At 38.2% G+C, this 25,999-nt stretch overlaps 2 protein-coding genes across 2 annotated transcripts; one reads left to right on the top strand and one right to left on the bottom strand.

Annotated features, from left to right (window-relative positions):
• Positions 1–103: 103 nt before the first annotated feature.
• Positions 104–20,331, top strand: KPNA5 (karyopherin subunit alpha 5). Its single transcript, XM_066547091.1, has 14 exons — positions 104–206; positions 2,258–2,391; positions 4,670–4,771; positions 4,855–4,954; positions 5,724–5,818; positions 6,621–6,752; positions 7,022–7,110; positions 8,283–8,382; positions 9,949–10,112; positions 11,127–11,205; positions 12,175–12,300; positions 13,156–13,283; positions 14,937–15,115; positions 16,679–20,331. The coding sequence occupies exons 1-14, from the start codon at positions 203–205 to the stop codon at positions 16,864–16,866; spliced, it is 1,620 nt and encodes a 539-aa protein (XP_066403188.1). The 5' UTR covers positions 104–202; the 3' UTR covers positions 16,867–20,331.
• A 119-nt stretch (positions 20,332–20,450) lies between these two features.
• FAM162B (family with sequence similarity 162 member B) lies at positions 20,451–24,488 on the bottom strand. Its single transcript, XM_066547092.1, has 4 exons — positions 24,371–24,488; positions 23,830–23,941; positions 21,068–21,176; positions 20,451–20,874 (listed from the first exon to the last, which is right to left on the bottom strand). Exons 1-4 carry the CDS (start codon positions 24,486–24,488, stop codon positions 20,776–20,778), a joined length of 438 nt encoding a protein of 145 aa, XP_066403189.1. The 3' UTR covers positions 20,451–20,775.
• Between the last annotated feature and the right edge of the window lie 1,511 nt (positions 24,489–25,999).

The raw sequence follows: 25,999 nt of genomic DNA, 5'->3' as shown, positions 1-25,999 counted from the left end.
CTGGGAAGCGCGGTTTCCCGGCCCGGGCGGGCGCGAGCCGCGCAGAGGCTGCTGGGAGCGGCGGGCCCCGCCTCCCCGACCAGTGCGGCGCGCGGCGGGGCGGCGTCCGCCATCTTGCATCGGTGTGTGCTGCCGGTGCGGAGAGGTCCGGAGCGGCGAGCTCGTGTTTGCACGGCGCCGGGCGCCGGGCGTGTCCGCCGCGATGGGTAAGGAGGGAAAGGCGCTGAGAGCCGGCGGGTAGGGGCAGCAGAGGCTGCACCGCTTGGGGGACGGGGTGCCCGGTGCAGGCCGGTCTGCCGCTGGCTCCGGCGGCGCTGCCCGCATGGCAGCTCTGTCGGGGCTGGGATGGGGTGTCCGCTTCCTCAGGGAAGACGGCTCTGCTGTCCCGCCCCTTCCCTGCCTTGCTGCTGGTGGAAGGGGCTTTCCACCCTTTCTGCTGGGGACGGGATGAAGAGCGCCTCTCCTCGCAGTGTGTAGCCTGGGTGGGTGGGTGTCCGGCCTGTCGGGCTGACAGGTCAGTCGGTCCCGGCTGTCTCGGACTTGGCCGGTGCGAAGCCTGTGGGCAGCGTCCGGCCGGCGAGGGGGCGGAGGGACAGCGAGCCGCCGTGTTTAGTGAACCCCAGGTAGACAAGAAGGAGGGAAAAAAAAAAGTGGTATGATCGGTGTTAGGCTATGCACAACAAGTGGGTGCAGTGCAGGAGGTGGTGGGTGGAGGGATTTAATGTTAAAGCCGGTGTAGTTTTGTAGCACAGAAGTGAAGACTCGCGTGGATCTAGATGCAGACAGTGTGAAACCAGGGACTGCCAGTCTTCTTGCCTTTATGATGTCTATATTCAAAGCCTTGTGGTAGGATGGAAGCTATAAATTTCTCAGGTTTTCTTTTTAAAAACAGTTTCGATGGGACCTTCCTTCCAGTTGACCTTCTGTAACTTTTCAGAGAGGTGGTGACCGGGTTACTTTGAACGTTCATTTCTCTTGTTCAGTCCATTTCTCGGCCTGACAGTTTCACTGGCACAACTAAACTAGCAAGGCATGAATGATTAAGAAAGGGATGGTGTTCTAGGGCTAGATAAGCCAGTGGCATTGTTGGGAAAATAAAGTTACATGACTGTTGCTAGAAATCTTCCTTAGACAGTGGCACACTTAGCCTTGTTGTGCAGAGATGTCAGTAGTTTACTTAGGTTCTTGTGAAGCAGATACTTGGGTGAAACAGGCTGCTGAGTCCTTGCGGTGGTGCCTTGATATCAGCCTAAGTCTGCAGTCTGTTTTCCTCTCATAGCTTGTGTTTATGGCTTAGTCGTCCTTGGTACTGATGATAAAAAAAAAACCCAAACAAAAACCCCAAAACAAATTGTCTCAGCATGGAAGTTGCCAGAGAATTGTGCATAGCTCAGGAGCTGTAGTTTACATGTTTTCTCCTTGTAGAATTCCAGAGGAGTGATAGTTTGTGTAGAGTCTTGTTTTTAACAGTTGTTTCTCAGATGAAGGCTTCAGTTCTAGCTTTATAAAAAGGCACTGTGCTATTAGCAAACTTTTCCACTCTGTTTGATCGTTCTGGTGACAGAATGGTGAACTGTCACTTTTATCTTTCCACAGCTGATACACCTGAAATGACAGTTAGATTCTAATCTTCTAAATCCATTAAAAGAACTGGTAATTGGAGTGAGACAATAATTTTCTTAGTTTAAAATGAAAAAAAGTATGCTTGTCTGTGTGTTACTGACCCTTAAATTACTTTCCTGCACACAGTTTAGAAGGAAAAGCATAGCCCTTAGATCCTGTTATGTTTGTGAGGTAGTGAAAATAAAGGAACAATGCCATAAGGTATTAAATGAAGCACTAATTACTGCAGGTTTTCTTCTTGGGTTTGTGTTTATTTGGGATATATTCAATGTCATCTTTATGAGAGGAGGAAGTTTTTTTGCTTGCTTGCTGACAGAATCAAAATCTAGCAGCATAATGTCTTTTTAGCAGCTTTTTGTTTTTCAGTTGGCTTGTAAGATGCATAGTTTCTTTTTACAGTAGCTTATGTCCTTTAATGCTGTATCTGATTCTTGACTTGAACTGTAGTTTAATCTGCAGTTTGGAAATTCCTGTCTAGGCATAGGTTTTCTGTGGTTTCCGCATTAAAGATTTTTGTTGATGAACTCGACATTGCAAACAGATGCAGGAATATATAGCGACTGCTGTAGATATTTTCATTGTACAAGAGATGGCAGGTGTGACCTTTTGAAGTAATTTTGTATTTTTTCAATAGACAACATGGCGAGCCCAGGTAAAGATAACTTCAGAATGAAAAGCTACAAGAATAATGCACTTAATCCCCAAGAAATGCGCAGGAGAAGAGAGGAGGAAGGAATCCAGCTTCGGAAACAGAAAAGAGAAGAGCAGGTAAGCATCTTGGGGAGCTGTTCACTGTTCAGTCCCTGTGGAGCTATATCCAGGGGTCTGAAAGGACTTTAACACACTCATCCTCTGGAATGGAATCCAGGAGTGCCAGGTTGAATGTCTGTTTTCTTTGCATTTGTGGGAAGCACCAGGGCACCTCTCAGTAGAATAATAAAAAGATGAATAGAAGCTCTTTTAAGTAACTAGGGCACACAGAGGAGAGAGCTGTGACTTTTAACATCAGTCTATAGTCTAGGTTTATACATGTGAGACTAGACCAAAAGAACACTCATATTTCCAGTAAGAATTTGAAGCCTTGCATTCTTTGCTAGAGCTGGGGTCAAATTTGGTGCGTGAAGGGAGAAGATTATTTTCATCTTTGATACTATGCTTCAAATTGCCTAAGAGCTCTTCTACACCAACTTAATAAAGTGGCTACCAGTTAGTGTCTCTGAACTATTACACAAACTTCTGTTCTCATTGAATTTTTAGTGATCAGAGTGCGTGGAACATTGTATTGTTTAATAGTTTGTCATAGTTCCTCTTCACAGAATGTTTAGTAGCTTCAGGAAGGTAAGGAAAGTAGTTTGTTTTTCTGTTTGGTCTAAAGTGGATGACTTTGTCTCCCACAACCTGGAGAGTGTCCCAAGCTCTGGTCTACAGTCTCCTGTGAGGTGGAATGCTTACCCTTCTACTGGGAAAGTGGTGCATGGAAAAAGAATTTCAATTATTTGGGCCAGAGCAGTAAGAGTCAGAAGTGGTGTGGTACTAGAGCACTTATCTCTGAATGGGTAATGCATTGCAGTTCCTGCTGAAAGTTTTGTTTACATATTTTGTAGTAAATGCTCCCTAGATAAATTATGAAAATAATGGGTGTTTCCTCTCCCATGCTGACTGTCAGTAACTATGAGACTACTGTTATGGTCTGCTTGATCTTAGTTTGTTGGACTGGTGTTTTTCAGCTCTTCTTGACCTGAGAATGAGTTTATGCAGGGAGATGAGATTGCTTGTGCTCCAGAAGAAATTGTGACTGGTAGAAAGACCAACCAAGTTTATACTTTTCAGCCAAGAACTTCCGTGTCCTTGTTGAGTGTTGAGAAAGAATGGCTGGTCTTCCAAAAAGTGCAATATAGTTTCTTGTTCCTTTGTGGGTTTAAATGGAATTAAGCCTCACTTGCACTCAGTATTCTCTAGTTGCTTTGTGTCCAGAATTACACCCAACCCATAAGTTCATCTAACAGAGGAGAGAATGCCTTGGTTTAGGTTCCTGTTGAAATAGAGCTGGATGTAAACATGGAGTTGTTCTGCAGTTTTGGACATGTAGAACAGCAGAAGCTAGGTCTATAGATACCTAGAGGGACAAAACGTCAGGATTTATAGGTGGTTTCATTATTATGCTTACAGGTAAAATCTTAGTCAATGGCCTGAGAGCCTATCATTTCTTTCTAAAGGCAGAAATGTAAATATTCTTAAATTTGTTGGTTACACTTGTTGTAAGTGTAGTACTGGAAAAAGATAAAAATTTAGGTTTGGTTTCTAGAAGAGAGCAGGTCAATGTGAATGTTTTGCTTATATGCCAGAAAATGAAGAGGCACTCATTGCATGTATTTTATTAAATACTACAGTGCTGGTATGTATTCTGAGCATAGAAAGTGTGTGCAGCTAATTGTAAAGCAGTTTTTGGACATAGTGAATGTTTAATGTTGCATGGTTCAGAAGTTCACCTTGAAGCTACACTATTTTTTTTCTCTTCTATATGAAAATTATCTTTCTAGTTTAATCTTTCCCCAGCTGGATATAAAATACAGATGCTGCTTAGTAGTCTTCTGTAGAAGGGCGGAATGCAGTGTGCTGAAACACAAACATTGCCTCTGTGTTGGTGATTTTAGCCTAAGAACTAATGAAGGGGAAAGTAGCTTGTAGAATACTATTTCTTGTTTAAAATGCGTGGTAATTATAAGGGATAAAAGACTAAAAGCAAAAAGATCTGTATCTTCTTTTTCTTGTGGAAAATATTATGGATCTTTATAACTAGTAAGAATCTATTCTGAATGTCTATCTGAAGTGTTGCTGTGCAGTTTCTCAAGATACAGATATGATAGTTTTTCTCCTTTATGTTCTCTAAATTTTTGTATAAAGTTTCCCTCGCATGGGTGAATAGGAAGGTGAGTAGGTAAAATTCTTTGACTGGTATTGGTGAAAGCATTTCTTCGAGTGTATGTCATCTGCACCCACACTTTGGTTACTCCTAACATCTCCCAAAAATGTCCCCTTTGTTCAGCTGTTTAAACGCAGAAACGTGTCTCTCCCGGGAAATGAAGAATCCATGGTAGAAAGCCCAATTCAGGATCCTGATGTCAGCTCTACTGTTCCTATTCCAGAGGTAAATACTTCAGAGTGTGTTTAGAATGCTATCTATTAGTGTGCATAGTACTACACTATAAGAAATCTTCCTTGCATTTTTAGGAAGAAGTTATTACTGTAGATATGGTACAGATGATTTTTTCAGATGATCCTGATCAGCAACTCACAGCAACTCAGAAATTCAGAAAATTGCTCTCTAAAGGTAGGCAAACATTGCCTGTTTTTTCTAGTTGCTTCCTTTTGTGTTATTATGAATTATACTTAGAGTCAGTTAACATTTAGTTATGTTTTATTTTGAAATACATCTTGCAGAAATTTGTAGTTCTGTTTATAAACTGTGCCAAATCTCTTCTGACCTAATGGCTAAATACAGAAATCTTCATTATTTCAATGTTAAGTCTTTCAAAGTAAAAAACAAGGATGTTTTTGATTGAGGTATCCAGGACAGTAACTAACTGCACACTAACATACTTAGAATAATTGTTGCAGTGATTCAGCTTCTCCTCCCATTCTCTCCTCATGGGGAAAAAAAAATTACATGGCTGGCAAAGAAGAGTTGTAACTTGTTTTTGTTGGGGCTGTAAAACATACAATCTTAAGGTGATGCTGGTATCCTTACAGCATGATAGGTAAGGGTGTGCTTGGTCTTTTAAAATAGCATCCAGTAACCATAATTGCTCTTCCACCAACCTGAAGTGTTGTTCAGCTTGAAGGAAGAGTGTTTTGTGATGTTACTAACATGCAAATAGCAATAGTATGTGTTACTGTTATTATATGTAACAGGGTGTTTACTACATTGTACCACTTCATAGAGAAGATTCTGCAAGTGAAAAGTTTGTAACTCCTTTTGGAAAGACAAGGATTGAATGAAATTTTGATAAGCTCTACAAATCATATTCATGGTTTTTGTCATACTGAAAAAGGAATTTATTTGGTCTTTTAACACAAATATGTTTGTTTTTATTCCCTAGAGCCTAATCCACCTATAGATGAAGTCATTCAAAAACCGGGAGTAGTACAGAGATTTGTGAAATTTCTAGAGAGAAGTGAAAATTACACTCTACAAGTGAGTTCAGCTTGTACTGATTGGGAGTTTCGAATGGGATTAGAAACCTTCCAAAAGAGCTTTGGAAGGCGCATGTTGTTTTGTTTGGTGGGGGTTTTGAATAACCAAATATAATTATTTTTCACCACTGAAGCCATATGTTTTCATTATTGCTGCTAAAAATGTGACTTGACTTTGTGAATTTCATAGTAGTCCTTAGGGTCATGTATTCAGCTGGACAAAAACTTGGGTGTTGAAAGCAAAAGGTGTTCAAGTGGATTTACAGAGCGGTATATTAAGGTTATCAGCAATGATATGTGAGCAGAATCTGTCTTACTAAGTGTTTAATATATTGTAGTACTTTTCAGCTAAAATCTTAGGAAAAAAATACAGGGAACTGACAGGCTTGTTTAAAATCCTTTTAGAAAATCTTTGAGAAAATATCTAATTAATGGTAGGAGTAACTAGTTCTGTCTACTCCTCCGTGGGAGTAGCACTTAGGCCTTTTGGACATTTGTTCTAGAAGAATTAGTATTGAGTAAATAAAAGGTATCTGTACTAGTTAATAGTGACTCAAAATCTTTCTTAGTTCTGTAAGCCAAAACCTAAAAATAATGTAGTTAATGAAAGTTCTTACTAAATAGAGATTTTGTCAATGCCAGGTTTTTTATTGTGTAGAGTACTATAAAAATAACTGCATGTCAGTGGAAAGGAAAAAAACTTGGAAAATGAACCTCTGAAACTCTTGTGTCAAACTTCATGTCATGATTTTAAGTTTTACTGTTGAGTGGTTTAACATGGTTATGTTTGTGTTCCTCAACAGTTTGAAGCAGCTTGGGCTTTGACAAACATAGCATCTGGAACTTTCTTACACACCAAAGTTGTAATTGAAACTGGAGCTGTTCCCATTTTTATTAAGTTGCTTAGTTCAGAACATGAAGATGTACAGGAGCAGGTAACTGTCTTCTTGAGGGGTTTTTATAACTACTTAAAATTCAGTTATGAATATCTCTTTTGGGGTGTGTGGGGTTACAGAGGCTTTGACCCCCATTTGCCTACTAGCTACTTGATCTGCCCGCAGGAAGATAAAAATTTACTGTCACTATTTTTTCCCATCGTGGATTTTTTTTCTATTCTGTAATATTTGCTGTAAAAAGTATAGAATATTTGTAAAAGTTGATTTGCAAGTATGTATAAATCTACTTGGATGCTTTGCTTTTTAAGGCAGTGTGGGCTCTTGGGAACATTGCTGGTGATAATGCAGAATGCAGAGACTTTGTTTTGAACTGTGGAATATTGCCACCTCTCTTAGAGTAAGTATTGTAAACTATACTATAATATATTGTATGTGTATCGATAAATGAAAACTTCAGCTTAGAATTTACTTGCAAAGAATATAAGTAATTTTTTTTTAAATAAAGTTTTTGTCTAATTTGAGAATCCTAACAATATAATAAGAAGCAATTTAATGTTTTGGATTACATGAGCTTCATGCATGTCTTTAATTAGTTCATGACTGCAAGCTTTTCTATGTTTTCAAAAGGAGGCAAGTGTTACTTTGCAGTATGAAATTTCTGTATTGTGCCAACTCGGTGTTGTCAGATTTCTGAATGTATGGGGTACGAGACATAATTTGATTCCCTCTTGTACGTTTCCATCTGCCTAGGCAAAGGGCTGTTTTCCCCGCTATTGGTCAGTAGTTCCAAGCTCTAGTCTTCCTATTTATCTATTTGCTTGCTGAGATGAGCTGACAGAATAGTTGTTACATGAGCTGTATTCCACAAGATTTATCTTCACTAGGAATATCATTCCAGCATTTACTATGTGCTTACCATTGTATTTTTATCACAGGGAAAAATTTGCACAAGACAAATGTTACTCAGTTTATTACCACTTAAAGTAATAAAATGAAACATTTGTAAAATAGCTTAAAATAGCAGGGGAGAACATGATTACCTTCACCAAGGGCTTAAAGAATTAACATTTTAGACATTTTGTTATATACCTGATTTCTCAGGTGTTGAATATTTCATGTTCTGTTTGGCAAAAGCAGAAGTAATGTGTTAATTTTTTTACGAGAACTTTCAAGTTTCAGCTTTTTATGGAAGTATTTTTATTATTATTATATGCATTTTCTGAATGAAAACATCAAAGTTCATTTCATGCAGGATTGCGTCTCCTAGCCCCTTCTAAAGACCCTCAGAAAGGTTTAGTTGAATGATCTTTCATATAAGCAATTGCTTACTTTATATGCATGTATGTGATTTGGGAATGAGACCTCCCAAAATTATGCAAAATAATCTCAGATTCAGTTGATTTTAAGAAAATAGTTGCAGCATGTAAGATATGAAGATAAATAAATTTAAACTAGTGATCAATAATAGAATTTCTCTTCCTTATGTGATGTTCTTTTGGTAACAATACCCAGAAAATTAACTAAATTTTAATAAGAAATTAATTTTTTTCTTATTGTTGTTTCACACAGATTGTTAACAAATTCGAATCGTCTTACAACAACTAGAAATGCAGTCTGGGCACTCTCAAATCTTTGTAGAGGAAAGAACCCACCTCCAGACTTCAGTAAGGTATAATAAAGTAGTAATTTTGAGAAATCAGAAAGCTAAAGAATATTTATGTTTGTAATATTTTATAAAACAGAATCTTTGAATCTGAATATAGACATACTTTCTATGTTTTTAATGTCATCACACAGTCTTGCCCATCTGTTGTATCTGTGAAAAATCATCTACTTTGGCACTGATCAGCAATAAAATCATATCACTTAAAAACTTGAGACTATAATCTGGTGCAAATAGTCATACACTGGTGTGAAGTGATGGACAAATTATACATTCAGCACTAACCATGTGGGACTGTATTTTCTCCAGAACTGTTGTAGAGAATGTGAGTTATAGTTGAAGCTTCCTCAATTTTTATTTTGTTGTTCTATAATTGTGAGTGCATGCTGCATGAATAAAATTTTGAGTTTCCTGCTCTGTCAGATGCAGTTAAATCAGACTATGATGACAGAGAGAGCCTGTATGCTCTCCCCTTTTTTTTCTTTTCTCTAGTATGTGGCTGTAAAGACTCTAGAGACTAGTAGGACTTCTAGCTTTTTTTCAATATGAAATTAATTTCTGGTAAGGTTAATGACTTTAAAAAAGATTAACACTGGATATTCTGGTCGAAGAGACTGAGTTTAAACGATCATTAAAGTTAATCTAGAGAGAGTTTTACCTCATGAGTTAGTAATTACTAACTAGTATTTATTGCTACTTATTAATTTTTTAAGAAATATTAACAAAAAGGGATTTCTTATGTTAGTTAACTGATCACCTCACAATGACTCTGCCTAACCTATATCCTTTACTAGTGTTTTGTTCTGGTAGTGAAAAAAAGATTTTTTGCTGCCTGAATACAAAACCTCACAGGAAAAGGATGCCCTATAGGCAGCTGCTAATAAGACTAAATCTTCTGCTTTTTGCCCTTTGCCATAGCAGCAGTTGGACACATAATAGAGACTGAATTTGCATAACCCATGTAGGGTAAAGAATCAAGTTCTACAAAGAATATGTATTTCCCAGGCTGTGCAGCAGACACCTGTCAGGTTCCAAATGGTGCTAAGGTGGTCTAGTTCGTTTGGCTCTGTGCAGAAGTTACAGGGATGAAGGCCAGAGGGTACAGTGGCAGTGAGAACTGAAATGAGACGTTTGTTTCACCAGTACAGTGAATGTTGGGTGCTGTGTGAGTTACTCTAGGTTGGTTATTACAAATAACTGCCAGTACTTCTGCAAAGCCAGCAAAAAAAGAAAAACCCAAACTTTTATTACTTAGAGATTCTGCTCCCTGAATGATTAAAAAGCATCAGCAATTCCTGTAAAAGCAGATGATTTTTTATTTAAGCTGAACAATTATATACTTAATACAGTACCTCTCAATAAATAGGCTGTGAATCAGAATTTATCCAATTTGCTGGTTTGAATTGGATATCTGGTTTAATTAGAAAGTGTTCCACCTGGGTCCTCATTCATTAATGACCTTGTGTACCTGAGCAGTAAATGGTTTTGCACATTTATGCCTTTGCAGAGTGTTCTCTGAAACTTGAAAAGTATGGAACACCTAATTTTATGCAATATTTTTCTTTAACCTAGGTTGCCCCTTGCTTAAATGTTTTATCAAGACTGTTGTTTAGCAGTGACCCGGATGTATTAGCAGATGCTTGCTGGGCCCTCTCTTACCTTTCAGATGGTCCCAATGATAAAATTCAGGCTGTTATTGATTCTGGAGTGTGTCGAAGATTGGTAGAGCTGCTTATGTAAGTTTTCTTCTCACCAAATAAATGTCTTATAGTACTGTTAATGTTAAAATTAAGCTGTGTTTTCTCACCTGATGTCTTAATTTACTTTTATGGAAAGTGATGAACATGAATTCAGTCTGAAATCTTTTAAGCTGCTTGCTAGCTTGCTTGGCTCTTGCAATTATTCCTGACATTGACAGCGAAAAAAGTTTTCTCCAAAGTATTTCCTTATGTTCCTTAAAATTTAATGTGGGAATTCATATACATGAAGGAATAGAAGGGCAAAGACTGAAGACCAATGTTGAATTGTAAATTAATTTTTTTTTTTTTTTTAATTTCACTGTTGTACTTTCCTTTCTAGGATGTATAATTGCTTTACAGACAGTTCTTGTACTCAGTGAAGTCCAGAGGCTGGCTAGAGCCATTTTTAAACTGTTCCAGTATATTTGGGTTATGGTTCATTATTTTCCTGGAAAGGGAGACTAAATCCCTCTGTTCACATGGGACTGCAGAGTAGGTCTGGGATAGTAGTTCCCAGCACAGGGGAAGATTGCTTTCTCTTCCATAGAAGCTCTAGGACAACTGTGTAATTTCCTTCCCCCACACATCAGGCAGCTGAAAATGGACTTCATGTGCTGGCTTATAGGATTATTGACTCACAAAAGGGGTAATTTTGCTTACAAAACACAGTAAACTTCAGTATACACCTCATAACACCCCCTCTGTTTCTCTGGCTGTTGAATGACACATGTTCCAGTATCGTATTTAATAATACTTGAGCTGAGTGAAATGGATCTGCTGAGCAGATTGCTCTAAGTTGTGTTGTTCCATAGAGGTGCTCAGTCTTTGGATCAACAATTCAGTTGTGGGGTTGTAGTAGACAAATTTGGCTAAACAGGGAAAGTGCAATTAGTAATACAGTGTTTTTGATAACTAAATACTTAGCATCTGAAGTAAACCCTTGTTTGCTGAAAATGCAAAATTATTGTTTTAACACTTGGTAATATCAAGCAATATAATATTTGTCTCCAGGCATAATGATTACAAGGTGGTATCCCCTGCATTAAGAGCAGTTGGAAATATTGTTACTGGGGATGATATCCAAACACAGGTAAGACTAGTTGATTTAAGAAAAGTTATTTGGCAAGACAGAATTTTGTGAAAACTTTAACAAAATACATGTCCAGTACAGGTATCTGCATATGTCACTGAAAGAGGCTTTCTAGAAATCTGTGTTGTTGATTTGATAGTTTAAGCTATTTTAAGCATCAAGCTAATACAAGAATGAACTTTTTTTATTTTTTACAGCATTGTGTATAAAGGATTGCTTCGTTTCTGTATGGTACTTTGACTGTTCCTTTTTTTGTTTTTTGGATTTTTTCCCTTCCTTTTAGGGGGTTCAGTTACTTATTATGGCTCCCCTTTTTCAAGTATTAAAGCAGTCAAGGTTTTCACTTCTAAGCTATGCTTATACTTAATTTGTCCATGAGTTTGTATGTGATAGTCTTACTGATGTAATTTATTCTAAAGATCTATTTTATTAATTTTAGACAGTGGCATTGATTTTGAAGTAATGCAGGAAATAGGATGACAGGTCCTACTTTAAAAATAATTGTCTCTAAAAGGCTGGCAGTAATAGTGTAAACAGAACATAAGGAAAAATGTTACCTGCATTATTTGTGAGCCCTAGAAAAAAGGATTTTGCTAAGGAATTAAATGAAAAACCTTATCTCTTAAAAAATTAACAAATAACTATACAAATTAGATGTGCATTTGTCAGTCATTTTGACTTACTCATATTTTAGCCTTAAGTAGCCTTACTTAGTTTTGCTATTGTCATTCTTTTTGGTCTGAATTTAATTGAAGGCAGATTCTTTCAAATTGCTGGATTGTCTGATCACACACTACAGCATTGAACACTTTAATTTTGCAGGATATGGCACTTCGTATAATATAAATGTGTTGCAAGATCTTTTGAAGTCCTCTGTAAAATGCTTTTATATTTATATATATATATATATGTATATTGCACAAGGCTATATATAGTACAACCCAGTTTTCAATTTTTAAATTATTTTAGGTGATTCTAAACTGCTCTGCATTACCGTGTCTCTTGCACTTGCTTAGTAGTCCCAAGGAATCTATCAGAAAAGAAGCATGCTGGACTGTTTCTAATATAACTGCAGGAAACAGAGCTCAGATTCAGGTAAAGCCTGGGAATTTGTTACTTGGTTGGTTTTGTTTTCATTTTACTACTTGATTTTCCTGCACAAGATGTAAATGGATAGTGCACTGACTCTGTATTATTTGTTTTAGTCCAACTGTCTATAATTTTACCTAACCTAAATGGTTTCTTCCAAACTTTGAGATATTATTTTAAATAGAAATAGCTGTCACAATTTCTACTACAAATTTGTCCAGTGAAAAGTGAATTAGTTTATAAATGGTGAATATTTTGCTTGGATAAAAGCCCGACATGATGTCACCAGCACTGAGTTGTACTGTTGTGGAAACTACTGCATCCTGAGTATTGTTCCAGGTGACTGGAGCGATCTGAAAGAAGGTTCTGATCAGTAAAAATGAGAATCCTGAATCAGAATACGTATTCCAAAATTATTTTTCCCCTTCTGCTTCAATCAGAGAAGAAAATGTCACTTCCTGATGTAACTTAAAACATGTAATAAAGTCTCCAATTACAGACATGGTCTCTCAATGGAGTCCACAGGACCTCAGTAAAATGAAAAATTTTGTTCCGAGGCTTGATCTTCAGTTCAAGAACTCAGCATGTGTTGTATGATTTTTAAATGGGTCAATCCAGTAAGCTGGGCTCTGCCCACCAGAGACAGAGAAATAAAAAACCGAAGGTTTTCTGATGGCCACTGCTGTGCAATGTTGGAATAGTTCTGAACTTCACTTTAGCATTTATAGTTTGTATGGCATCATCTAAACAAAATATTCTTTGCTTTAATATCAGCAGGCATCACTGATTCTTGTACTTAAGGCTGTAAGTGTTCTGAAATATTTATAAATGGTTGTAAATTGTTACCATTTCATCTCTTAGGCTGTTATAGATGCAAATATTTTTCCAATATTGATTGAAATTCTCCAAAAAGCTGAATTCCGTACCAGAAAAGAGGCAGCGTGGGCCATAACTAATGCAACGTCAGGAGGAACCCCTGAACAGATCAGGTGAGTTTGTGTGTGTTACTATTTTTTCTGCTTAAGGATCTTCTATAGGGCATATGGATTTCTGCATTTGAATCTTGACAGTCATAGCAACAAAATCCTAAGCATAGCCTAATTTCCTTGAAAATCCAACTTGAAAATGTAGAAATTCAGAAAAATCAAGAAGTACATGCAACAAACTTAATAAATAATTACTACTTTTTTTCAGGGGTGTTGCACCTAAAGGGTGCAACAGGCTTATCTTCTACAGCGGATATTACATTGTCAAACACAATTGGAATAGCTGATGAACAGTTTCAGTGTTTGAAAATGGAAAACTGGGGGGGTTTCTTTAGAAAGCTTGTGCAGTGGGATTGTACATTTGGGGACAGACTTCAGGGATTTTAGTTGTTTCTTCATGTATTTTAACTTCACTATCACCATTATTTTAAAGCAGGTATCTAAACTTGCTTAGAACTGAGTTTGATTAAACGTTTATTGTCAGTAGCTATTTATGTGCTGCAAAGATAGAATAAAATACTCTCTGGTTTATCTGAATACTGTAGAATAATGATCACATTGAATCAGTAGCTGATAATTTGATTTAAAAGTTACTGTATTATATGAAAGCCAGAACTGAAAGTGATGTGACAACTTTTCCAGCATATTTGGGAGATCTGTTGCAAGAAGTATGTTCTTATTTATAACGTAACTAATCCTGATTTTCTTATAACCACTAAGTGTTATCAGAGGGATAACTGGGATAACAAAGTGTCTTGTTTTTTTGAATCTCTTTTAATTGCTTATAATGTAACATTTGCTAATAATGTAACATTTCAAAATCCAGCATTTTAAAAATAAATTTTAATTCAGGATCTTCAAATGGTAGATATGCATATAATACCATAGCAATGGCTGGCTCTTCATCAAAAATACATTTATATTACTAGTGTCATGAAGTTTTAGTCCTCCTAATGTCCTCAGGGTACTTCTGCCTAACTGCAGGATAGTTTTAAATTAAACTGAATTAAATTAAACTGAATTAAACTGTATTTAGGCAAGCATTGCTGTCATCATTTTACTTACATGCTAGAGAAGCAGAGACACAGGTTATGACTTGTGAAAGTTCATACACAATTTTTTTTTCAAAATTGTGAAAAGGAGTGGGTACTCAGAATCCCAATATTTTTGTCCTTGTATTTACAGTTACATCCTTCTCTTTATAGTAGGTGATGCCAAAATCTTAATGGACTGCTAGTGTGGACTGTGTTAGCACAGAACAGTGCCCAGTGTTCTTACATGTATCTAATGCGTTTACTTGATATTTTTACCACTAGAAAATTTCAACTCTCTGAGAAAAGAAATTCATGATAAATTTTTTTCTTTTAGATTAAATTAAGCCCACCTGAAGATTGTGGTAAAAAGAATTTTAAAAGACTACAGATTTCACACTTCAATTAGGAATACACACATTCATGTTGTTTTATTAAGATAAGTTGTAATATCTATTTCATTTTGGGCTAAGTTTCTCTTTGTATTCTTGCATGTTTTAGAAATTCTGTTGTTTCAGCCACTTTTTTTAGCAAAAGTATTTATAGCAGTAGACTGGTATGTCAGAATAAACGTTCTGGATTATCAGTTCTTTTCCCCTTCCTCTGTTTTGTTTCTGTTATAAAGGTATTTGGTAGCACTAGGTTGTACCAAGCCTCTTTGTGACCTCCTGACTGTGATGGATTCAAAAATAGTACAGGTGGCTTTAAATGGACTTGAAAATATTCTGCGTCTCGGAGAACAAGAGTCAAAGCAAAATGGAATCGGCGTTAATCCTTACTGTGCCCTCATAGAGGAAGCCTATGGTAAGAACACACTTCTTGTAAAACTGCATACCTGAACTTCCTTATTCCAGGCTGTGAAAACAAGACCTCTGTGAGTCATTTTGAAATTTGCAGGTAAGTTTTAATACAAGAATTACTCCAAGCAGAAGTAGACATAAAGTATCACAAAGTAAGTAGTGTTACATTTAGGGGAAAGCGGTTAAATGCAGAAAACATCTGGGTGTTTGTCTGCGAACAGTTTAAATGTCCCTCTAGAGAAGCATTCTCAGAAGGGTTTAACCCAGGTGTCCCAGTCTATTGGAACCATGCTTTGCATACATTTATCAGCCATTCCTAAATACAGTTTTTGATACATAGTCCTGTCTGATACAGTTTCATTACCAACAGGGATGTAAGATTAGGGTTTATTTAGTTGATACTAAAGTTGGATTGCTTTTTAATATAGTAAATATCAGTAACAGCAAAATCAACTTCAGGTCATAAAACAAAATAAGTTTTTACTTTTGCAAGTATTTTGTTTAGTCTCTTATAAAAGTTCTTGAATTAAACCTCTATATAAAGGCATTCTAATTTGTGGAATCTCATGACTGGATTCTTTTACAATTGGCTTATAATGAAACTGGCATACTTTTTGGAGAATTGCCTTTTTTGTAGCTCTGACAAAATTGTCAGACATTTATATTTCAGGAACTGCTAGTAACTAATAGAACTGTCGTTCTAATTGACCACATTGCATCTGATTAGGTGGTACTAACTTTACTGTAAAGCTGTTTTTACATCTGAATTCCCTGTTACTGAGTTCACTTTTTTAAATCAAATGCATGCTTGCAGAACTTAACAATTAAATGCATAAGAGGAGTAAGTACTGAAGACTTTAATGGAATTTATTGTATTATAGATTTTCTGTCCATTCATAATTTTAAGTATTGACTCTCTAGGTTCTTTTCTTTTCTTTAGCACTTAAGCATAGGCTGCTGAAGATGTAGAGTATAAGTTCAAGTAAGGAAAACAGCTGATTATATCACCATCATTGCTTTGGCCTCTGCAGTCACCAGAAGGGTTCATTTGTGCTCTTTCTAATCCAACCTAAGTGGAAACTACATCACCTTAAAGAGCTAAACAGAAATTTTATATTAATCTAACTAACTGCCTAGCACTCAACCTCTGCTCCTTTGGCTGAATTATGTCCTCTACTTGCAAAATGATAAGCTTTCCAAAAGTTAGTATCTTTAAATCTTACAATTAATTCAAAAAAAGATACCAGACTGTGTCTAGTGACTGCTCCATGAGTGGAGATAGAATTTAGAGTTGGGGGAGACTTAAGAGTAGAAGAACAGAAATTGGGATATTTGTTTAATTGAAATGCTTCTAGCTTAGTTTTAAAATGAGTTTGGACAGCAGAAAATTAAGACTAGAAATACATTGGTTAGGATATTAAGAACTAGTGATAGCAAATTAATTGAGGTGACTTGGGATTGCATCTTTTGTTTTAAGAAGTACTGTTATACTATAAGCTTTTTTCCATTTGAATTAATCATTCATTTAAGCAACTATATTTTTGAAAATTTTCTGTTTTGAATTTAGGACTTGATAAAATTGAATTTCTACAGAGGCATGAAAACCAAGAGATCTACCAAAAGGCTTTTGAACTCATAGAACATTATTTTGGTGTCGAAGAAGAGGACTCTAGTATTGCACCTCAGGTGGATGAAAGTCAGCAGCAGTTTGTGTTTCAACAGCAGGAGGCTCCAATGGAGGGGTTTCAGCTCTAAACTACTGAAGTGAATATAAGCATAAAATTTAAACACTTGTATGGTTTGGGTTTTTTTTTTCTCAGAGGTCTTTTCTTTATGGCCAAAGTTAGAGGAAAAGCAGAATATGTTTTACAGAAATAGATGAAGAAACAGCTCATGCACTTTTATATATTGTGTTAGGGACAACTGTTCTCTGTTTTGTATTTGTTTTCTTCATTATCTCTTATGTACAGAAAAAAAACTGTGAGTAATCATGTCTAAAAGCATTAAATGTGATTTAACAAGAACTGTTTAGCTAAGACTTGGTAGGATTTTAGGTAGTAGTTCTGAATTTTTCATGTAGTCTCAAACTTCATATCAGCAATACAGTTACTGACAGTTGAATTTTTGGCAGTAGGCTTGACTTGCCCAGTCTCTATCAAATCTACCTCTTGTATTGAAGCAGAAACCTTGCTTCAAAAGTAAGGCATGAAATAAAGATGAGCTTGTAAGAAGCTGAATTGGAATGTGAAAAATATTTATTTAAATTGTGAAACTTTTATGCATTACTTACTTTACAACACACTGTTGGAATTTATTTATAAAATGTATTTAAAGACATAATAGATATACATATATAATGCTAATTACCTAATATAATATTGAATATATGAAAAAGTTCTTTCTGAATTATGTGGGAAGAGGACTATTTCAGAGGTTTTCAAATTGGAATCAGCAGAGACCTTGCTGGTCATTAGATGTTGGCTCTGTAATGAAAGCTGCTAAATGGCATTACAAGTCAGCCACAACTGCAGTACTTGGCAGTGGAAGCACCCGCTGCAGTTGCCACAAGAAAGCTGCAATTAGGACTGACAGAAGGGTGATGTGCATCAATCACCAAGCTGATGTTTTAGAGCTGTCTTCTGTCAAGATGTGGTAACACCACTTTAGTTTGAGAAACATTGCAATGTTTGCCTTTTAGTACAATAGCTTCTTAAAAGTTTAGACAGTAGGTGTTGTTTTTTGACCAAGTATGCTACTGCCACTTGAATTGTTCCTTAGGTTAATGAATTTGGTTTGTTTTTGGTAAGACAATAGAAATACTGCAGTAAAAAATGAATAGTTAATCACACCAGTTGAAGGAAAAGTTTATTGTACTGTAAATAGCATTAAGTATGTGGACACCAAAACTAACTAGAAGTTACTGTCATCTAAATATTTAGGTTCTACAATATACAGTGTTTGCTGTTAAACACTAAGAGATACAGAATTCTAATATTTATGCTAACAGTTTTGAGTACAGAAAAATGTATGCTCTGCTTTGACTTGCATATAAGTAGTGTTTCTGGTGTATTAGTAGTATATCTCATTTGGAGAAATTAATACTTTGGGTTAACTCTGAAGTATGCTATTTTTTATTACCTGTAATTAATGTATTAACATCAAACTCCTGGGTTAAGTGAAATCTGTGACATATGAGAGCATTTCGTGCTTCATAAAAGGCTGCAATTCTAACTTCAAATCACTTACCCATGGCACTGTGCTTGTCACTAAATAATATTTTAATGCACTGAAAAATACAGGTTAAAGGTGGTATCCTTTACAGTACCATTTTATATTTAGAATTTTTTTTACATGCAAGTTAAGATTCTAAGATGTTTCACTTTGATGTTACAGCAATATATTCTATATTGTAATTGAATGTGGGACTTGAAGTGGATTTTCTAAATTAATGGTCAGTTTTGACTAAGATATAACTGGGAGGGAAGCAACCTCTCTTTGAAGTCTTTTTAGTGGAAGATAGAAGTGTAAGAAGTGTATATAGGAGTGCTGTTACTTTATGAACTCTGAATAATGAGATATTTTAGCAAATGACACTTTAAACCTAGATTTGTACAGCATACAACAGTTTTGAATAGTGTGATAATATTGAGTACAGCTGCCAAATTTCCATATAATGTTAGGTGATTGTACTTACGCCCTTTTTACTCTCATAGTTTTAGGTTTTCATACACCAACCCTCATTCTTTCCCATGATCTCCCCACTGCCCATCTATTAAAGAACAGGGTAACAATCATGGAAATCTACCAAGGTTACTAGCAAATGCTGAATTTCAGTGTTCTAGCGTAAGAGAAACATTCAGGTAACAGGGTATTCCTTTGTTTCTAACAACCTTGTTTTGATAACAACCAGCTGTGCCTGCTTTTTATTTGGAGAACCCTGTAAAACTACATTTATAAACCTCTCTTATTTAAACCAAATCTCAACTATGAAAATCTTAATTGAAAGACTTGAAAATTAAGAAAAGAGGGGAGATTTAAAGTGTTATATTTGTTTTGAAAGAATGTCTTCAGTTGTGTGGATATTATTCTATCTTGTGGACGGTTAGTGACTGCACTTTACACATTTAGACAAACTATATTTCATGCCTCTGATACATTTAAATGGAATAGTTTGAAAGGGGACTAAAATTGATGGACTTAGGATGATGAAAATCTTTTTTAAACTCAACGTTTGGTTTACCCTGATATTGTTAAAAAATATTAGTGAAAATTGTTTAAAGGATGGTCTCTCCTATTTTATCACTGGGTTTATATCATGTTTTGTTAAAAGCACATAAATGAACAAAATAAAATCAGAGATTATGACTTAAGGTCAGCTCCGGTGTACTCATTTGCAGGTAGGGGCATGATTATGATGATACCTGAAGAGATGAAACTAGTATGGAGAGAGAAACAAAACTGTGATATGAAAATCTCTAAGTTTGGCATTTTATATGCAATGTGAAGTGCCCCATCAGTTACAAAGTCTTTTTAAAAATACAGGGGTTTGAGTTTAATTAAAAGGGTACCATTTGTTCTGCTTAAATGTGAATACTAACCAGCTAATCTATGCAACTATGCAGAGCATAAGATTTTTTTATTAGTTCTCTACTCTTGTTACAATGAATCATATCTAATTTTTTCATCATTGCACTTTTGTCTGAGGATTGGTTCATACAGCTTTTTAATTTTCTAGTATTTGCTTTACACACTGTTCGTAGCAGCAATCAGAAAATAGTAATAATGTTGGCACAGAAATGTTTGCTGTAGAACAAGTTTGCAACTGGAAACTATTTATTGTTGGGCCTGTCTTTAAAAAAAAAGTAAAGATGCACTATTGTCTTTCCTCCATGGTTAATTCTCAGTAGGTTTGAATTTATTAAATTGTACAGCTGAGGATTTTTGCAAAAGGTCTGCAAATTGATACGTGGACTTAAACTGTGACCTCAGGATTTCACTGAAATCTGGAATAAGAAATTCTAGTTACTTATGGCACAATGTCTTACATATATAATGTCAGAAATCTAAATTACCTGTATTAACTTCAGATAGTAATAGTGCATCTTTAAGTCCAGGCCAAAGGCCCATTACTGTAACAGAACACATATAAGTAGTATGCAATATTATGGAATGTTAAATCTCCAAATACCATACAGAAACCAATAAAACCTATTTTACAGATGTTTACTGTATTTATTTAGTGATTCAGTAAGTGTTGCTTCTTAAAGCTAAAAAATGCAAATACCATTTTGAATACAGCATTGATGCCAGTGAGTTCCAAGTGGCAATTTGTGCACTGTCACCAGACAGAAAACTTTTTGGGTGTAAAAATTTTGTGGTTATCTAACCAAAGGTACCTGACATTCTTAGGAAACTACCTCATCCCCTTTAAAACTAATTACTGCTTTTAATCATATGCAAAACATTCTAAATAGTTTTAATTATATGCAACAAATATCCTGAATATCTTCCTAATGAAAGAACCATTCCTTTTCTTTTGGTGATGCTGTAACTGCCCTTACTGGCTCTAGGGTGTGCATACTACAGTTGTCCATTTAGGGGTGAAACTCACTAATTCCTCTCAGCAGCAGTTAATTTTGCTCTTCCAAGGACTTTCAGGTGAAGTTACTTGGTCTTCGCCTCCGCGGCCAGCGCAGCCTCCTCCCGCCACTTGGCCTTCTTTGCCAGGTTCAGGCTCGTTAAGGACTCATGACGTGCCGCTGCCTGAGGAAGTAACAGCGTAGGAGTAAGGGCGCACCCAGGGAAAGCTGCCCAGCCTCAGGAATGGGCAACAGCCACTTAGGGTGGTGGGGGTGACAGAGACTACATTAGCTAAAGCTTGAGCAGCTCTCAGCTGCTGCTCTTGGTTTTCACAGAATTCCATTATTTTAAAGTATGCTCCATGGTCATACCTCACCTTCTTAGCTGAGGCAATCACCGCAAAGCAGGCAATAATTGAGAGCCCAATCATGATGTAACAGGCTTTCACTCGAGCTTTGTTTCTTGCCTTGTCTAGCATCTCTGGCCTGCAATTAAAGTAGTTGAATTGAGTCATTAAAAAAGGCAAAGTATCTCTTCAAAGCATTGCAGACATAACATCACAATTAAAAAAATAAATATAGAATTAGCTTCTGAAACAAGCATCTTCAGCTTGCTGCGGTTAGTTATGTATCAGCCATTTTCTGATCCTAATCCATTTCCCATGGCAAAGCAACATTTAGTGGATTTAGACTGTTTTTGGGGTTTTTTAAACTGGGAAAAAAATTGCTCAGGCAATAAATGTTTGCTTTTAATGCTTGGGATAAATACACCAGAAATCACACCTTAAACTCTAAACATAGTGAAAGTTGAGTGGGGTTATCAGTTTAAAACAGATGGAGTTTACCATGTATATGTGGTGTTGGATGGAGTAAAAGCAAGTTCCCTTTATTCAAAGTTAACTTTAGAAATCAATTACTGCTGTATCTAACCTGTTCAGATGGTGTTCTGTAGGCTAATGACTTTACATCCTTGGATTGTTGATTAAAGCAGAGTTTGTACTACCTATGAGTTAAAGGTTTTAGTTCTTTATTAAAGCAGCAGCCTGACAGAAAGTGGGCAGCTGATGTCAGCCACCTTGCTATTTCAGGAGCACAGACCTAAACAAGAACAATCAACAGGATTGTTTTTGCTGGTCATCAAAGGCAAAAATAGTGAAAACTGCTGTCCTCTGTTTGGCAGTAGTCAGTGCAAAGGAGGCATTTTACCTCCCAGCAATCTGCTTTGGTACAGCTCCCATTTCCACCCTCCTCTCTTCTGAGCCAGCAGCGTGGCCCTGGGGAACCAGCAGTAGCGGAAATCATGAAAATTGTCCCAAAACCTTCAGCTAAGTTTTTCCAAGTCAAACATTATATGTTGGAGTACAGTTTTTAAGATATTCATAATAATACTGGCTGTGCACCATTTTCCTTTCATAATTCATCATGGGAATGCTTTATATATATATAGATAGATATATTTGTAAGATATATGTTTTATACGTATGTATAAACCCAGAACTATGTGTCTAAAAAGAATAGTTGCATAAAGAATTGATTTTGTGTTCTAAGTAAACATGTTGTAATGCTCTCTTTCCTTCAAAAAACCTTTAGATTTACTTTAAAGAGTGATGTGGTGGGATGGGGCAGAGCTGGGGATTTGACAGTGCCCATGAAAGCCTGCACCAAGGCTGAGTGCTGCAGTGCTTTGCTCTAAGGTTCGGTGTGGTGGAAGAGGACAGGTCCCGTGGGTGGCAGTGCTGGACCAACCCCTCTTTGCCAGCACACACAGGAGGAGCACGTTGAGCACCCTGTTTCTTGCAGGTGACTAACAATGACTGCAGTTCTAAGGAGCTGCTTCTGGTACAATGATAAAAATCATCTTCAAAACAAACTGCACATCAGACTGGCACGTAGGATCATTAATCCAATAATCCATTTGTGGCAACAAAAGCAAAACCGTAAATGTTATTAGTCTGATGTATTAGCCTAATTATATTTCACAGTGCACTAATTGAAACTCCTCTGAGGCAGATTTTCACTTTCTCCCTGCTTTCTGCATCTGCTTTAAGGAAAACAGACAATGTTCTTCCCTAATTGCATATTAGGGTCTTTGCTATGCAGTCCTTAATCAAGACTCCAGGCAAACCTCTGCTGAAGTGAGCAACAGCTGGGGCTTTAAAAAAAATCCCAAAGAAACCACAACAGATTTGTTTCATAGTACAAACAATCTTCAGCAGTTAGGTTGTGTTCACACCTTGCAATTCTTCATTTGACGAGTTAAAACAGTGCCACAGTTGAGCCTCAATTACTAACAATCAACTACTTCTAGTATATTACTATTTACAGTGCTGTATAGTGTAGTATAGTCTTACAGTTCTAAAAATACTTTGCTTACCCAGAAAGCACAGTGGTAACACTCACCTGCCAGGCCAGAAAGGAGTGATTTTTGTGCATGTGTCTGTATGACAAATGCCATGTCTTTATCTAACATCCTAAGAAAAGGGAGCATTAAACATTACAGGGGTTTCAGGCGTTTAGTGCCTGACTCCCTTAGGGGTTGCTAATTTTCAGCAAGTCAGAGAACTATAGAGTCTATGTGGTTTGGGTGAGAAGGGACCTTCATCATCTAGGATCATCTAGTCCAGTGGGTCAGCAAGAATAGAAGACTAAGGCCATGTCAAGTGCTCAGTTTTCCTTGATGAGGTCTTCTTCTCTCATTACCTCCTTCCCTATTTTTCCTCAAATTCTATAATAAAAAATAATTTATTGTATGTAGTCATTCAGTGACAGCTCCCTTAGAACAGTTTATGCAAGCTATAAACAAAAAATATTGTTTACCAACAACATCTCTCTTCTGATTGTGTGTTAAGACTAAGCAAAACAAGCAAGCCAGTATATAAATGTAACCAAGGCTGTCTACTCAGATGGATCTGTTCTTAATCCCAGGCTCTAGGGACTCCAGCAAGGAACATTTTCTCATCTTAACCTCTAACCAGGACAGGAAATTCTCTTGCCCTCTAATTTGTTTCCAAGTCTCAGTGTTGTAAAACCGATCGTTTTAAGCTCTGTGGAAAAGCCTTAAATCTTCCACAGAATCAGGATCACAGCACTGCTTTCCCTTCAGCTCCATGTTACCCTTGGACAAGGCCAGCGCACTTACGGGATCCTCAGAGGAATCTCTTCTTCTGTCTTGAAACGTCCAGTCCAGAGGAGGATTTTCTTGTCAAACTTCGAAGGTTTGCAACTTGCAACCACCCTGTGAGCCTGCTCAGCTTAAAGAGTAAGAAAAGAACCCCACTTTGTAAACCGTGCACTAAAAGAGAATTATGACTGACAGTAAGGTGTAGAAGGGAAAAACCCTACCCATTTGGTTGTTGTAAGAGTAATTTAGGGATTAGATCTCCGGGTTTCGGCTACGCAGAGTCACCTCCGCGCCGTCTCTGGAATATCCCCGCATGCAGCGAGTATTTCTGCGGGTCTGATTCGACCTCCCCTCCGCCCGCGGCTGCGGCTACCCAAGCGAGCAGGAGAGCGCTCGGGACCACTCGAGCGGGCCGCCCCACCGGGCAGCGCAGCCCCGCTCCGTTCCGGTCCCGGTCCCGAGCCGCCCGCCCGCCCATCTCCCCGTCAGCCCCGGGACGCCGCCGCGGGGCCGATCCCGGCGCCTCCGCTTCCTCCCGGCACGGCGGGCAGCCCCTTACCGCGGGTGGTGCCCGGGCTCCGGGCGGGATCCCCGGTGGTCGCCGCTCCCCGCGGCGCGGGCGGGCGGAGCGGCGCGGCGGACAGCAGCCGCCCCGGGCGGAGGCGCGCCGGCAGCATGGCCAGGATGGCGAGGAGCGGCGGGACCCTCTGCCTCGGCCGGACCCTCTGCCGCAGCGGGACCCTCTGCCTCGGCCGAACCCTCTGCCGCAGCGGGACCCTCTGCCGTAGCCGGACCCTCTGCCTCGGCCGGACCCTCTGCCGCAGCGGGACCCTCTGCCTCGGCCGGACCCTCTGCCGTAGCCGGACCCTCTGCCTCGGCCGGACCCTGCCGCAGCGGGAGCGACCCCAGCCCCGCCCGGCCCCCGCCCCGCCCCACCCCGCCCCGCGAACCCTTCCAGCCAACCCCTCCTTCTCGCCGACACCCGGCGAGATCGGTTCCCCGAAAAGGCATCATGTTCACTTACTACACTCACGGATTGGAACTCAAGTGAAGAAAGGCCACCGTCCGAGACAAAACTCAGCTAAGGAAACAGACGCCGTAGTTCAGCTTCATGTTAGGACGTGCACCTGCTGGAGCGAGTCCTGAGGAGGGCCACAAGAACAAGAGACCAGGAGCACTTCTCCCGTGAAGACAGGCTGGGAGAGCTGGGGTTGTTCAGCTTGAAGAGAAGGTTCCAGGGAGACCTTAAAGCACCTTCCAGTGCCTAACGGTGGGCCCACAAGAAAGATGGAGAAGGGCTTTTTACAAGGGCATGTAGTGATTCCTATATTCCCATTACAAGGAGTAATGGCTTTAAGCTGAATCAGAATGGGTTTAGAATAGGAAGAAATTCTTTCCTGTGAGGTTGATGAGACGCTGGCACAGGTTGCTCAGAGAGGTTGTGGATGCCGCATCCCTGGAGGGTTTGATGGGGCTTTGAGCAACCTGGTCTAGTGGAAGGTGTTTCTGCCCATGGCAACTAGATGATCTTTAAGGTCCCTTCCAACCCAAACCATTTTATGATACTAGATGGAGTATAAGTTCTGCGACACAAACCTGCCCACATCTGTGTTTCTGTCATTTTACTGCTTTCATGCTCAAATATACTGATTCTCATCATAGGCTTTTCCATCTACTTCAACTGAAAAAAAAATAAAAATTACTGTTTTTCTTTTCACATCCTGGACAGATTTTGATTAAAAAACAAAACAAGCAAACAAAAAAACAACCAAAAAACCCCTCCAAAATAAAACAAAGAAACAAACCATAAAATAATTCAGAGAAACCAGCACAGAATAGACATTTAGTAAGTAACAGCCTGTGTCAGCGTGATATTCATGACAGTTTACGACTGTCTGAGCACAGCTGTGTCTGATGCACCGAGCAGTGGAAGATTTTACATGCATCAGCCAAAGCCAGAATAGCTGCAGATGAACAGAGGAAGTCCCACTCCCCAGGGAGAGATCACTGTCTGGCAACAGCCTAAGTCCTGTGCTCAGTGTGACAGCCCAAAAGAGGAGTTTTGAACTATTTGTAGCCAAAACCTCCAGCTATCTTTTCTTCAGGAGCAGAGCATACAAGAAAAAGGAGGAGATGCACCTCTTTACATGCACACACACATACTCCTTGAGCAGCTGTGCCCTCTTTC

The sequence above is a fragment of the Molothrus aeneus genome, chromosome 3 (assembly GCF_037042795.1).
Source record: "Molothrus aeneus isolate 106 chromosome 3, BPBGC_Maene_1.0, whole genome shotgun sequence".
NCBI classification, from domain to species: Eukaryota; Metazoa; Chordata; class Aves; order Passeriformes; family Icteridae; genus Molothrus; species Molothrus aeneus.
This window is presented reverse-complemented; position numbering and strand designations above follow the sequence as displayed.